Raw genomic sequence first — 16610 nt, 5'->3', positions numbered from 1 at the left:
CTGTGAGGCAAATGAGCTGACTAGACAGGAGGCCTATGAGGTAGTTTCCGCATAAAATGAGAGGTTTGGGATCCCCTTCATTACCTGCTGTCTGCTTCTGGAAGGGTGCGTTCCACGTCAACTCCACGAGCGTTGGGCAACTAATCTATACGTAAACTTGTATGGACGTGAAGTCTTTATGGCCACGTTTGGAACGAAGAGGTTAACAAAATCTCAGCGTTCGAGTTTCATGGGTACCCTTACGGGACAGTCCGTTTTACGTTAGCTGTAAGGAGGATGAAGTGGAATCACTTTAGCACCTTTTCCTTAGCTGCCCTGCTTTTGCGGAGCTAAGCTTCAGGCATCTTGGTTCTCATTTCTTTTCTGATAAAGCAGCCATTGATATTAAAAGTCTGACGACCTTCATTTGCAGCCTAAAGCAGTTAACACCACCGTAACTCAGTCAGCGGTCGTTCTACAAACACTCAAAGGGTTTTTAGTGGGTGAGTGGAAAGACAAGTCTCACACTTTTCGGCTTTCAATGCTTTTTGCCACCTCCATAAAGCAAACAAAAAAAAAAAACCCCACCGCTCTCTTTCCTTCCTATTAGTTTGTTTTTCCTTCTCATTTCCTTTGCATTGGTAACACAAAGAACAAATTCGCTTTTCGTCTAAGTGTGGATTTTCTCTGGGCAACCATTTCAACCTAAGGCCTAAGCTTCAACATAAAGTAAGAGTAAATTTGATATTTCACACAGTTGTAGTTCTTTTTTTTTATTTATTTTCCTATTGGTTTCATCTGGTCACCCTCTTACATAAGAACTGATAAAGGCGTAGGCATGAATACAGTAACTGATAACAGAAAAAAGTGCCGCTGGTTAATATTTCATTTTATTTGTGAGAGCTAAAGTCAGACACCAGTCAGATCAGTTCTAAATATTTAGAAGACAAGACGTGTCCGTGTCAGTGGCTGGTGGAATACTCCCAAATAGAACAACATGGCTACATTCTATACGACGTTTATTTTCTTTCTAAGTCTTTTGCACTTAATTGTTTCAATTCATGTTGGTACTTCAACCGATATTCAGCCGAACAGGATACTTGGTAAGTATAAAAGAATGTACATTAGGGTGCCTCACCAAAAAAGTTGCGGTTTCTGCAAGGGATCTATAAAATATTTTATATTTTAAGGCTTTCGCCAAACTATTTCGGTAAAATTTTAAGACTTATGGGAGCTGGAATGATTTGAAGACACCTATGCAAGTCGAGTTTTTTTTTGTAAATAAAATTAGTTTTTAGGAAAAAATCACCTCAGATGATAGAAGAGTTTAAGTCGAAAGGTCTGCATAGGTAGGCAGGTAGGTGAAATTACTGAAGTGCCCCTCTGGCACTTCCCAAGTAGCACCAAAGCCGTTTTAATACCATTATGAGACCTCCAACAGGCAGATATCTACAACCAACCGAAGCTGTTGAGCTAATGGAGAAGATTGAAGGAATTTGGATTGGCGCACTGCCACAGATTGTCGAAGAAAGGAGCAACTTGTGGCCTTAATCGTCTAGCTACCAAACCCGGACATTTACAGGAAAGTGCTCAACAATCGCTGAAAGGTTTCACAGCTTCTGTAATGTGGGTTAAATGGTAAATCTAGAATTTCCGCGTGTGTGTCGGTAGTTCAATGAACGGTAAACACTGCCACGAGTTTTGAAATTGAATGGCATGGAGTCCCCAGGACTTTCTGAGTCCTCCCTCTATGGTTTTCATAATATCGCTTGAAGAAATGGAGCTCCATCTTTTTAAGTTGTGCAATTCCGCTTTAATAACAGTCAGGGGATGCCGACGACCGGGTCTCTGAGAGCAAGTCAGTCCTCTTCCTGGCAAGTTCATTAGCGATTTCATTTTCCTCTACGTTCCTAGAGAATGGAATGGAACTCAGATCAGAGAAATGTAATTTGCACACCCAAGAGATTTGATCTACTCCTTACACCTTACAGTAGTTGACTAGTTTGGATCTGCACCATGGCGTCGTCAGAGTCCTGGTCGCGGTTTGGCTATCAGGAAAAAAGGTCCGTATAAAAATATTAAAACATTAAAATTATCAACGGAATCAGAAGAATGAAATTTTTAGAGATACTTTTAAATCAGCCCAGCTCAAGTGAATCTAAATATTTTTCGGAATTATTTGAAAGTATAATAAATTTATAAAATTGCAGCTGCAAAAACAGTACCGATTTTTTTCTTTTCTTGAATTAGTTTTTTTCTTGTCTATTTTTAGATGAGTCTCATGCGAGTGAACGAACAAAGCGTCAAATTCGGGGTCATAACCGATTAGATCGCATGATTAATGAATTGCGTGCCGCCGCTCAAGACCCCAGCCAACCATACAAACCTTACCGATATCTGAGACCGTACAACACACGAAATTTTCCTTTTCGAGAAATAATTGAACGAGTAGACACCGATTTTGCTGGTCTCGAAATTCGTGTGCCCGTATATTTGAGAGCGACAATTTTAAGTAGTCATGTCAACAATAGACGCATCGCTATTCCACAGCACATAAGACACTATTTAGATCGCGTGGGCTTCAAACAAACGTAATTTTTGTACTAAGTTTCAAGTGCATTTGCATTTATTCACACACACACACAAATGTATCTATACAAAATTTCTTTATAGTGCCACAAGATGGGACCCTAATGCCGATCACGTGGGTCATTTGTTGGCTGATTCATTGGGCGGACCTACCGATGAGCAGTTCAACTTCGCTCCGCAGGCCGGACGGCTGAACACTCTAACACCGGATACGTGGTCGTTATGGTGGGGTGAAGAGATGGCCATGCTTGGATTTTTACGGGTACCCAACCGTAGGATAGAATGGGAATTATATGTCATACGTCCACCGTTAACATCAACCTCACAATGGCGCCTACGACCAACCAGTTTCCTTTTACGACATAAAAATTATAACGCAAATGGTACCCTAGTTAACAATGAAAACCTTCCCATTGGTCCACCAACACCTGTCATGTGCTTCAGCAACGACGCTGCAGATGAGTGCCCCTATGACGAGTGGTAATAAATAATTTCTAAAGTGGACGCGAAGGAGTTTTGGAGAGCATAAACAAAATTTTTCGAGTCTGTTTATCTTTTCAACAGACAGCGGCTAATTAAGCAGTTATTGGAATTTTGAGGGGCTTACTTTTATTAAATAATTTTTCCTCCTAACATTTTTTTGTGTAGGCAAATATGTATAAATATATAACGGTTTTCAGAACAAAAAAAAATATTATTTTATTTAAGATTTGTTTTCTTTACTTAAAAGTAAGAGCCAATAAATGAGCTGTATCAGATTTGCCATCTATCGACTGAAAGGAAATAACCTAGGGAAGTCAAATTTATGGTACGAGGCAAGCCGCGATTAAGGCTCTGACGACGCCATGGTGCAGATCCAAACTAGTCAACTCCTGTAAGGTGTAAGGAGGAGATCAAATCTTTTGGGTGTGCAGGTAACATTTCTCTGATCTGGGTTCCAGGACACAGCAACGTTGAGGGAATTGAAATTGCTAATGAGCTTGCCAGGAAGGGGACTGAATTGGTCTCAGAGACCTCTTACTCGGCTACCGACATCCCCCTAACTGTTGTTAAAGGGGAATTGCACAATTTATTTCTGAAAGGAAAACGCAGAATAGATAGGGCTTCATTTCTTCTAGTGCTATTTGGAAAATCCTTTGGGCCCCATACAATAGACGGAGGACTCAGAACGCCCTGAGGTCTCACCGCTATTCAATTTGCAAGCTGCTAACTGCATTTACCGGTCAATGAATGATCGGCACACACGCAGGAAGGCTTGGTTGACCATTTTCGCCCCCATTGCAAAAGCTGTGCGGGACCTTTCGGAGAAGGAGACTGCAGAGAGAAGGAGAGCACTTTCTCTGCAAATGTTGGAGTTTGGCAGCTAGACGAGGCTTGGCAGCTGCCTGTTGGAGGTCTCATAATGGTCTGAAAACGTCGCTTTAGTGCTACTTGGGGAGTGCTTGAGTGGTATCATACTTCAACCAATTCACCTATCTACCTACCTACCTATTTCCCCCTTCACCGTATTCCTTTTTAGGTATGCACTTCTGCCAATGATTTTTCCAATTCTTGAGCAACTTTTGACCAAAAAGCGCTTTGGTATGATCTGAGTTTTTCCACGGATGTGGATTTTACCTCCAGAATAAATAAATGCATGAATCAAAGTAAGGTTTGCCCTTCGGCGGCATGGAATTTTGTGTCCTCTATTCATCACAGCACGTCATCCAAACTCAGTTCCCTTAATAAAAATAAATAGAGCAGATTTGGGAGGAGTGAATGTGGATTTCTTCCGGCCGTATCAGGTCGAGATGTTTCAATTTTCTTCGAGTGGAAGAAGATGTGCTGAAATCTCCGGGGACTGGTAGTAGAAACGACAGGAGTCGGTGGACAATTATTTATATTATTTTCTAATCCTATTTACCATAGATGTCTACGCAATCTGCAGTGACCTATTAGACTGCCCATGAGTATTTGCAGGGGTTGTGAGTTGCCTGAACCTCCTTTGATTACACCGTAACCCAGTAAGGACTTCGTCTGGCGTAGCTCAATGATTTGGTTCCAACTGACGTCTCTTAGCCTTAGCTCTTCACTTCTAAGCTTCTCAAACTTCTCCTTGATGTTTATCTCCTTTTATAGGTATTTTCGCTATTGAGAACAATAAAAAATTGTAAAGGGGCGAGTTTTAATAAAAAATGTTGGACAAATGTTCGATATAACATTTTTTTTCCTTGTTCACTCCTCTTGAGAGCATAGAGCCACGACAAGAGATTTGTCTTGCGTTGGTTACGTTAATCTATTTGATTTCTGACAGGGTAGGTGATTAGCTTGCCTCGTAAAAGACGCCTAAGCTTTGAAATATGCCATATAGTTGAAACTGTAAACATACTGTGGGCAAAAAGTAAGGTGAATTTATTTGTCAAACTTCGCGGGATTAAAATTTCGATTTTTAAATAGTTTCAAACCGTCTACTGGTCGTCATCGATTTCGGAAATTGAAGTGTTCAGGTTCAATGATTTAACAACCACTAACGATTTGAGCGCCAATGACCCCAAAGGCGCCTCATACCTTACTTCTCACTCACTGTTATAAGACAACAAAAACTTTCAGCAAATCTGTATCGACGAAGGCTCAATAATGTAAATAAAATAAAATCGCTGAGTGAACTTTGTCGGGCCGATCGATGCCCGTCTTGGCACAATTTCGCTCAGTAAAACAGAATCAAAAGAGAATTCGCATCAAAAGCGAAAAGATGAGTGCCCAAATTTTTCCAAATTATCAAACTTTAAAATGTGATGTCAAGGCTTCTCTGCAAGTTAGGCAACGTTTGAGAACAAGATTTCTTAAAAATTTTCACTGGCAGCTAATTTTGTCGAGCGACGACACTCGTTTGGTAGTGCTGAGCTTAGAGACATTTGCTGTTGTTGTGAGTAGAATTTTTTCAGCTAAGCTATGACAGCCGGACAGCCGGTTGTCTGGGTGGATCCGCAAAGGCGGGAAGATCATAATTGAAAACAGAGACCCTCTAGCTTAGAAGCCCATTATAGACCCAATATACATTTTCTAATAGGGAACGAGAAGCGATTGGGTTTTATAAGGTTAACTTTAAGCGCACCGGACTACCTATTGGATCTAAGAAATCAATGCAGGGAAGAAACAGATAAACAATTGAACCATACTCAAGGCAGGCGGTACTTTGCTGAAGCAGATACTTTGGTAGCAAAATAGTAGCAATCAGGTTCCTGAGAAATTGTGAGAGAGCCTGCTGGGATGACTCTTGCTTCTGAGAAGATGGCTATTTTATTATGAGTAAATTTGAAAAAATTCCGCTAACGCTTACTTCAGCCCCAATCGGAGTAGAAACTTGACATCCTACGGATATACTTTATACTGTGGAGAGATGAATTCATCCTATGCCAATTTATGATAGGACTTTGTACTGAGCGACCTCCCTGGGCTTGTCGGGAGAATACGTTTGCTGACATAAAGAGAGGTGCTGCCTTTCTGAATGAAGTTTTATTTATACATGCAATGGCATTTCTTAAAATTTGCGGGTCTGAAAGCTTTTAGTTTTTTGTTCTTCGGGAGTTTAGCCGGTGCGCTCTGAAAGCAGCATTGCAGATCACATGAAGGTACACATTTTCAGACTTTTAAACTTGGAAATTTTCAGCTAGTTGCAGTTTGAAATAGTACACGTAAAATGAGTTTGCCTTTAGGATCGACTTCTCCTCCGTAATAAATTCAAAGCTCACTTTTCAGCCGAACTCGCATCACCAGAGTCTTCTCTCTGTCAAATTTACTCCACGCACACGCATTAAAAATAATTTTTTAAGGCATACTGCAAATTTTTCCTTTAGCACACGAGTAGTATCTAGTAAAGACGCCTGAAATGATTGGTAGCACTGTTTGAGTACAGAGCTGCATTTTGTGTACTCCACTACAAAGTCGGATGCAGACTTTTCTGTGTTTGGAAAATGAATTTTGTTTGTTTTTGTTAATAAATATTTTTGGATTAAAATTTTTTTTTGTTAAAATTTATTGTTTGTTGTTAGATTGGATTTGTTTGGAATATATTCTAATGCTACAATGTTCACAGAAATCTCCAAACCTCGCTTTTCAATGGGGTATGTAGACTTTACTGTGTAACTGTATGTATTCGTATTAGCTTCGTACTAGTGACTCACTGCGATTGCGTCAAAATTCTCTGAACACTTATCTTCTCAGCGAGCGGTAGAGAGTAGCGAAAGATTAAAGTCGAACTGCTGACCTTCAACCACTGACACAGCACTGAATAGGAGACACACGTGAGCGCATATATTTTGTAATAAAGCTGGACAGTAAATGTTGGACAACAACTCCATACTTTATGTGCTGTTTGCGTTGGCGCATACGCTTAACAACTTAATGTATGCGCGCTGCCGCATTCAATTAGTGGAATAGTGCATGCAAATCCACAGCTGATACTCAAATAGGCAGGTAGTCTCAGCAGAGCAGCGGTGGCTCCCACCCGCACACACACACACACACACTCAGTGCATGTGTGTGCATACATTGAGTTGTAAAGAATTCAGAAGCACGATGCGTAGCTACAGGCGTTAAGCGAATTTGTCACAAACTCCTACGCGCATAAGGGGCGCGCTGAATGAGTGCAGGATTCAAGGAAGCGCTCAAGCGCGCTCTTACACTTCGGAAGTAGCTACGCTACTTTCTGTGCTGCTAGTGGTTGTAGTAGTAGTAGTAGTAGTGGTAATAAATAGTTGCAGCGGTAGTAAGAGCGTAGCAGTGCTCCCTTTCGCCTTCAAGTACTTATGTATCTGCGCGCACGTGTGCTTACGCGTCGCAGTGTATGTGTGTGTGCCGTGCGGCTTGGCGTCGATCTTATCTGTCACTTAAGTGAGCGTACACGTTCTTAGGTGGAAATGGTAATTAGCGTTAATTAAATGGATATTTCTACGCCTGCAGCTGATTTGCTAGCTTACTTGCTTGTTGTTGTTGCTGTATTGTGTGCTGTGTATAGAGTTGGTGTATGAATTATGCTTTGACCGTCGGCCATCCGCCTTTTTTTGCCTTCTTTGAAGGTGGAACAGCTGTGCGCCAATGCGTGTTGAGTAGTTTTTTCACTGCTTTTTTTAAATGATTTTTTTAAATTTTGTTTTTGGAGAAGCTCCTAAGTTGCCTACTACTTGAGCGGAATTAATGTGGCTATTTGTGGACAATTTGTAGACGTGACTAGAACGTCGATGCGCGCCGCGCGTACACACCTCGCTAAGTGCGCGCTTAATTTATGGCGTTTTCTAGCGAAAGCGTTTTTTCGCCCATTCCCTGTCTCCCTATCCTGTGCACCAATGCGCCTCAGCGCGTCGGCGCGTTGACTGACTGCCACTACTTATTTTAAAGCACTGCACCGCCTGTGGGCCAATTCGTCTACTGTGGCTGCCGCTTATGTGTCCGTATACGCACGTATGTATGTATGTATGTATGGGCGGGTATGTGCGTGTTTGAATGCAAACGTGCGCCGCTGACTTATTAGTTTGCGCGCCGGTTTAAAAGTCTAGACGCGTCCATCCTAACTCTGCTCAAGTTGGTTGTATTCGCTTGCATAGCTGTCTTATGTTGTTGTTATTTATTATTTAAATGTCTTTTGGGCTTGCTTGTGCCAATGTTGTTAGTTTTTTTATTGTTGTTTTTTTTGTACCAGTAGTGGGTGTTGGAATTTATGTGTGTAATATTTATTCGAATTCCTTAAGAAAATTGACTTGTTGCTTTTTTCTCCCTTTTTCAGTTAGTTTCGTTTTCTATGCTATGCTATTTAGTTATTTCATTATTATTTCTCACTTGATGTTGTTGTTGCCACTACATATTTTTCTAGTGTGTTTATTAATGTCTCAGCTGCTACTGTTTAATGATTTTCTGGACCGATTTGAGAATTCTTCTGTGTCCACAGGTGTTCTTTTTTAATTTGTTTTTTTTTTTTTTTTTTTAATTCACACCTTTTATTATTTGCAATTTTTTGTTCTCACTTGTAGCAATTTTTCCTATATTTGCCCGACTTAGGTTAGGTTAGGTTGAGTGGGGGTCATTCGACACACTTAGGCCTGAATAGTTTCATTGTGAAGCCATTGTGGATTTAATGAATTTTGTTAATTTCGGTAAGCCTAATTTTATTTTTAATTGAGAGACCTCTTCAATGCTGGCAAGAAAAATGTATTCGAGCGTGGATATCCTTTTTCTGCATAGAGCAATGCATGTACACGGAGGTGTACCACGTTTTAATCTTTTTCAATATCTTGACAGCTTCGACAAAAGTCATTACCCCCAGATTATTTGCACGCCTTCCAATTATACAATGCCCTGTTAGTACCCATAGCGTATTTCTCATATCCTTCCTCCTACGATTCAGTAGCGATTTTTTGCGGCCGTGGTTCCAGTCTGGCCAAGTTTGCCTGCTTTTTTGGCAAAAAAATTATTGTCTCCAACGGGCATTAGCAGCATTGATATATGTATAAGTAGTGTCTATCTATTAATAATTTGCACGTAGGCAAGGTAATCGGTATTAGTACATTATCTGGGTGAATATTTCGTGTTGTACCTTCCTTTGTGTGCTCATCTGTTTTGCAACTATCTCCTATGTTTTCATGGCCTGACATCCAGATCAGGTATATTTTAAAATATTTCGATACTTTGCATACTAACTTCCGGCATTCAACTACCGTTTTTCACGAGTGTTTTACTGACTCTAACGATTTCAGAACTGACTAACCGAGTATACATATTCCATACTTTTTTCGTAGTTAGGGGCATCTTTAAGAGCAATAAGCCCTCCCTCTCTTTTGGCGATAACTACCGCCTGATTAGGCAAGCGAAAGAATGCACTGATGATCAGCCTTTCATAGTAAACTTAGGTGGAGAGTTCCTGTTCCGTTAGTAAATACATATATTTATTCTACCTTACCACTGCCCCAGTCCCCTTTAGAAGGGAATTCAGAGAGGAATATTGAGATAAAGAGTTTATTAAAATGGAGCTCTACGCTGTTATTGAAATCTGTAGCAGCTGGAATAGTGGGCATACTTTCTAATATAATGGAATGACCGTTGTTGTATCTTTTTAGGAGGGCGAGATCCCTGAGCCTCAATACTGACTTTTTATGTAAGTTACATTAAGTGCTTCAGTGGGAGTGGTGGTTCTAAGAGCTCCACTTTAACATAAGCTTGCTGTTTTTTGAATGCGAGCCAATCTGCCCGACTTAAAAAAGCACTAACAGTTCAAAGTGTGTTTGCTTGTTAGTTACAATCTGGTCTGCAAATTGCCCACTAAAGTCAAATTATTACCTTTTTTGATCAGTTCCTTTCCCCTCGGTCCGTGGAACGACCATCAGGTATTGCTACACAAATTTTCGGAGACGCTCTGCGTAATGCAACTTTGCCTTTGTTTGATGGCCGGCTGTTTGTTGGCAGATTGTTAACCTTAGGTGGCTTCTCCATCTTTTTGCTCAAGTCATCCCTTTTCGTTGCAAACTGCAGGCGAACGAAAAAGCAATGGTCTGCGTATTCACAAACGTCATTTGCACAAAAAGTGTATTATGGATTGTCTTCATGTCTGGTCAATATTTGGGGAAGGCGGAAATCCACTTCCCCATGTCGTGTGTCTATCCAACTTCAACTATAGAAGGAATTAGGCGATAAGTCTAATGCCCATACGGTGATCTGCTTCACCAATTTTGCCAACAATTTCGCTTCACTGCTTGACGGCTCACCTTGTTTTTTGAGAATTCAGCCATTTTCCTCGGCAAAATTTTCCTCGTCTATTGAGCAAAGCCCAGATATTACAAGCGCTGCTTCCTCTGATATAGTTTGGAACGCGCTAACCGCTCTTATACCGCCGAGCCGGTATAAGGATCTTATTTCTCCTTTGCATGGGGTTTCAGCCAGCGCCGCGGAATAAATACATAGGTGCAACGTACAGAAGGACACTACTTACCACGTACATTCTTGCGTACAGCAGCCTACGTTGTTATTTGGACTCTTCCGAGCTCAGCACGAGCTGAGATAGAGCCGCTGATACTTTTGCAGTGTTCTTTCCTGAACATTCAATATGTGGCTTAAACGTTAGCCCATCCAGATATCTTAGGGTAGCTTTGGAGACGATTTACCTCACTCACTTCTCTGCTGCTTATTAACACTGCCTCTGTTTTACGTTGCGTTAACTTCTTTAAGTGCTTGCCTACGACTATAAAAACAATGTCGCCTACAATGTCAATAAATGACCTTTGCACGTTCAGGGATTCGCAATCGCAGAATGTAATTGTACATTGCTCCACAGAGTAGCGGACAGATCCTTGTGGCACCCCTACACAGACTTTATATTCTTTGACGAGATTCCATATTATTTGTAACCTGCCCGCTGTTCGCTTTGTTCTGTAGCATCGGCGGTTTAGCTCCGCAATCTCTTTAATGACCAGACGCGCGTCGAACTGATGATTGCTTACTCTTTGCCAACGAATTATAGGTTACTTTAATGCTACACATTACAGCTGCTTGCAATGTTCGTGGCTCCCTCTGGCAGTACAAAGGTACGCAATTTTCAGCCAGTTGATGTAGGCGAAAGGTTGTTAGTTTCATTAGCATCTTTTTTAAGGTGGAGATGATGGTCTGATGATCACTATGCGTATACTCTTCACATAACTCCTAAGACACTGGTCGGAAAAGTCTGTTGCTTATAAAGGCAAGGTTTCAAATGGACCCTATGCCTTCTTTTTAGAATGTAAACTGGTCACCTGTGCTTAGGTACGCAGGGCTATAATGAAAGTCTCACCCTTAGCATCAGTTATTGCCTGGCTCTGAAAACGTGTCTTTGTTGCCCTGATGCGTGTCAGAAAATGAAGCGTTTTTCATCTGTCGATTTCTCGACTTGACTAGGACTTTTCTTTTAATAATTTAATTGACACTCGTTCAGCTTCAGGAGTATTTGATCTTTTGAGCATTTTCTAAAAATAGGCTGTTGAAAAAAAGAATGAAATGTCTAAGCTTAAAAACTTAACTCATATTCAACTTACAGTGATAGACAACAATTTACATCCACCTCCTATTTCCGTTGGTTTCAAAGTCTGAAAAGCTCATTAAAAAAATGTATCGATACATTTTTGTTTGTGAGACTACAAGAACTGGGCTTATGGAAGGAAAATATGATGGATCATGGCAAGACTCCTTCCCTTCACAAATTTTGAGTCAATTTGTCTATTTCAAGAACACACAAAGGGTGAAAAGATTATCTAGATCAAGAGCTTCACATCATCCGCAGTAGAACTAAAAAAAAAAGAAAAAAAAGGAAAGTTCGCCTCGAAAAGTAGTAGGGAGAAGACGAGAAACAAAATTTTTAATATTTGCAATAGTTTCACACTCAAGTCAGTATTTCGAAGAGTACCACACCCTAAAAAAATATGAAAGTCTGTTACGTGGTCATATACAGATTCAGCACAACAAGAACTTTCTGGGAATTAAATTTCGTTAGCATGTTTTATATAGTACATAAAGCTTGAAATAGAATAGCATACATTCTTTGAGGTTCTTCGTACGTCGAGGTCGGGATGAGCGCCTCATACAAAGACGTTTCCCAGATAAAGTTTGAGAGCGGGGGAGTTAGTTTTCTCCTCTGACTCTATTAAAGCAAGAAAGCCCTTCCGTCTGCCTGATAGTACCACCACCTTTCAGGTAGAAGTGTTTGCTGTTGTGGAAGGCTGCCGGTTTTGGATGATAGTAAGTGAAGGTACCTTCAGGCTGAGTGCAATGCAAGTTTTTTAGATACTCGGACTACTTTTGGCATAACAAAATGTTTCTTTAACATAGTTTCGAGATTTGTTAGGCAATGTAAAACCCTTTTGATAATAGCATCTGCTACCAGCTCTCAATATATTTCATTTGGGTTCATGATCATCGATACTCGTACTTCTCCAGAAGTGAGGCTTCCGATGAGCTAGACGGATTAGCCTCAGCCTCCTTGATTAGATCTCAGCCCCAATAAAATTAATGAGTTGGAGGTCATTGATGGTTTAGACAAAGAGGATTTCTTATTGCCGTCAAGCGTGAATTTATGTACTTCCACAGTTCCTTCGATTCCTAGAAGGAGGATGGCGTTCGGTCACAGAACTACCATATTCAGACGGATGGAGCATATATATATATATGTATATATATAACTGGCGCGTCCACCCTTTTTGGGTGTTTGGCCGAGCTCCTCCTCCTGTTTGTGGTGTGCGTCTTGATGTTGTTCCACAAATGGAGTGACCTACAGTTTAAACCCGACTCCGAACGGCATATATTTTTTATGAGGCGCTTTTTCATGGCAGAAATACACTCGGAGGTTTGCCATTGCCTGCCGAGGCGCGACCGCTATTAGAAAAACTTTTTCTTCATTTTGATCTTTCATCGAGATTCGAACCGACGTTCTCTCTCTGAATTCCGAATGGTAATCACGCACCAAAACTCATTCGGCCACGGCGGCCGCACAGACGGAGTATAACCTTAGGAAAATATCCGCTCTGTTATCGATAGCAGTTGCTGTATTTTAAATTCGGTCGTTGTGCTTAGTTCACCTGAACACCAAAAGCCCTGTAGCCTAAAATTGTGGTCCAGGCGGTCCGGAATAAATGCGTGATAATCTCTAGGGAAATTAAAATTTGACAAGCCGATCCAAGAAGCACCGAGAGATTTGGTAACTCCTAAAATACTCAGGCTGAAAAACGCATTGTATTTAAAGCTCTGGAAAGTGAAAGGGTAGATAGTCAAGGAGGAAGGGAGAGAAGTAGCAGAAGGAGAAAGATAGGATAGAATATATAGATAATCCCTAGTACTTTTTTGTCTGCGTTTTCTGCGTCCCACGTTAAGATTGTGATCCTGGCTATAAATATTTTTCTCTTGCTTGAAGCGAAAAGCTTTTGCAAGTTTCGGATGTTCCATTTTGGCCATATACAGGGTTGGCCATATTAAACTGACCCATGTGATTATTAAAAAAATATGGAAAAAGAAACATTTTTTTGTGTTTCATTGTGAAAAACATTTAATTTAGTTCAAGGAGATTCGTTTACATCACTTTTTGAATATGATATCGCGCAAGTGGTCGCCCTTAGCAAGTATTTGGATATGTACAGGGTTGGCCATCTTAAACTGACCCATGTGATTATTAAAAAAATATGGAAAAAGAAACATTTTTTTGTGTTTCATTGTGAAAAACATTTAATTTAGTTCAAGGAGATTCGTTTACATCACTTTTTGAATATGATATCGCGCAAGTGGTCGCCCTTAGCTCGTATAGCGTAATGTGCCCGTTTTTCGGCGTTTTCCATAGTTTTGGCCAGCGTCTCGGCCGATATGGCGGCTATTTCCCGTCGGATATTGGCCTTAAGTGCGCCTAGTGTCTTTGGCTTGTTGACGTAAACCTTAGATTTCAAATTACAGTAAAAAGTTATAGGGTTACTCAATGGGTCAGTTTAATATGGCCAACCCTGTATATTGGGCTGTTTGGAGGTATTAACAAGCTCCTCTATTCAAGTATTAACAGTTCCTAATCCTCTATTTCTTACCTTGCATGAATGAAACGGCGAGCTTAAAATCTTCCAGGTGAGTAAAAGTGGCGCGCAAGTACTTTTTCCTCCAAGATTGTCCATCTTCTCGTTAGCTGGCCTGCTGCAATATGCCGTTACACAAACCAGGTGGAAAACGAAGAGTTCTGCAGATTTGTTAAGGGAACTGTAGCAGGTCGACCTGCCTCCGAATTGATCATTTCGGAATGAAGCAGTTTGAGAGCAGTTTATAATTGGACTAAATAAGCTACTGTTGCCCGGAAATGAATGACGTTTAATCCTCATTTGTTTGGTACTTTTTTCAAAGAAATTTCACCCTCTCTTAATACCTAAGCACCTGTAGAAAAGTAGGCAATAAAAAAAACTACTTTGTCTAGAAAAAATTCGTATTAAAACCTGGTATCCGGCTACTTTGGCTTCACTTTCGGTAAATAAGAATTCCGTGTAACATAAAATAAAATAAATTTGCTTCATATGTAACAGCACTCCGTGACTTTCGTGTTACATTTCATAAAACATTAGCCACTGACACGTGCCAAACCGGGGGTTGGGTGCCGAATCTATTGAATTACATGCCATATTTATTAATAAATATGTGGTGGTATGTTCACACATACCCACACACATACATGCTCATGTTCAAATACTCATTTATTACTTTCACCTAGGCGACCAGCTAATGCATGACACCGTCGCTAAATGACCCAAATTGGCCGCAGTTACCCAGTTCGAACTAATCGAAGAGGTTAAGTAAAGTGCAGACATTACAAAATTATTTGGTTGTAATGCAAGCGACGACCAACACGACCTGTGACATATGGCGACTGGTACTCGTACGTTAATAAATATTGAATCCTTTCACATATGGGCCACACAATCTATTCATAAGGATGACTGGGTAGTACAAACACAAATGCAGTGCTTTGAGCGTGAAATAATTTCTCTTTGACATGAGTTTCGTGCAGCTCACTTAGCGCCGGCTAATAGCCACGAAAAATGCTTTTAACGGACGCGTGTCGTCTAATTCGTGCAGCAATATTTGGGAATTAATGATTTTATTTATTTCGAAAAATGTTCGGAGCTTTTGCGATAATACATACGAACTGCTCTCGCTCTCCCAAACAACGTTTGTTTGGCGAAAATGGGTTAATGTAGTTTAGATGGGCGGAAATTAGTTAATCAGTATTGGGCTTAAGGTCTGATAGGGTGAATTTGTGGCGTTTTAATTCTAAAGTACGATTTAAGATTTAAAGATAAAAGATTTAATTTGTGGCGCTACATAAAATCTAAAAGAAAGTCATCAAATATACCCAAAACTGTTTTTTAAGGATTTTGTCGCTACTATCACCGATTAAATTGCCGATTTCTTTTCATCTCATTTTGCATAGAACCAGTTTTTTCAATGGCAAACCTCCGAGAGCATTTCTGCCATAAAAAGTCTCTTCATAAAAAATCATCTCTGTTGGAAAGCGGCATACAACTGTAGGCCGCTTCATTTGTGGAACAACATCAAGGCGCACATTGGAAGAGAAGCTCGGCCAAATACCCAACAAAAGGTTTAAGCGATATATAATTATACCGTTTGCTTGATGCCAGGATGTACTTGTCTTTTCCTGCTTCACGATCAGACTCATCCGCTTTCCTTCTTGATACTGCTTAGAAAAGGCAGAACTAACAGGGCGGGCGGTTGTCTTTTCCAGCATCAGGTAAAATAAGTTACACGTCAGATACTCACCTTGTCTGAAACCTCGTTTGGTATCAAATAGCTCGGAGAGATATTTCCTAATTCTGTCTGAGCTGCTAGTATTGCTCAACGCAGTGCCATATCCATCCCCAAGTTACTGAAGTCATCACTTACCATTGCCATTAATGGACCCGAAAGCCAGTAAAACCTGCTTGCTGAAAGGGATTTTGCCGCAGCTTCCGAAACGATGAAGAAATTGGGAGCGTTAAATGCCATCCTTCTACTATACTACCTTGGCAAGATCAAGAAGACACTTATTTCACTAAATCTTCTTTGGTTGATTAACGGACCAGAAATTAGCGAACATTAATTAATTTTTATTAAACTTAAAAACTGGTTTTATTTCTAGAAGTATGGCCAAGTGCTGAGCGAACTTCAACAACGGCAACAGCAAGAGCTCACTGCGTCCTGGATAAGGAAGAAGAATCAGTCTACCAAGAATGAGTTGTTCACTTCATTAATAATTCTGATATCCAGATGGAAATCAAAGACTTACGCCTACTGACGGTGAGCTCGGAATTAGGCAGAGGAAATTTGACACCCTTTTCGGTATCCACTTTCTTATGGAGTTCATATGAGTATCAGGTATTAGGTGGTCGTGATATACAGGAAATTCTATGGATACCGACTGGGCAGTACTTTCTACTTGTAGTATTCTCAAGCAAAGTAAGTATGGGGGTTACTTTAGTTACCTACCGGGTCTTTTTGGACAGGTAGGACTTTAGATAGTTCAGCAAGTGTAG

The 16610-nt window shown here is 40.5% G+C and overlaps 1 protein-coding gene across 1 annotated transcript; it reads left to right on the top strand.

The window, feature by feature from the left end:
* The first annotated feature begins 920 nt into the window (after positions 1-920).
* Positions 921-3052, top strand: LOC129247587 (uncharacterized). The gene is made up of 3 exons (XM_054886766.1): positions 921-1082; positions 2252-2570; positions 2653-3052. Exons 1-3 carry the CDS (start codon positions 977-979, stop codon positions 3050-3052), a joined length of 825 nt encoding a protein of 274 aa, XP_054742741.1. The 5' UTR covers positions 921-976.
* The last annotated feature ends 13558 nt before the right edge of the window (positions 3053-16610 follow it).

Source organism: Anastrepha obliqua, chromosome 5 (assembly GCF_027943255.1).
Source record: "Anastrepha obliqua isolate idAnaObli1 chromosome 5, idAnaObli1_1.0, whole genome shotgun sequence".
Lineage (NCBI taxonomy): Eukaryota > Metazoa > Arthropoda > Insecta > Diptera > Tephritidae > Anastrepha > Anastrepha obliqua.
This window is presented reverse-complemented; position numbering and strand designations above follow the sequence as displayed.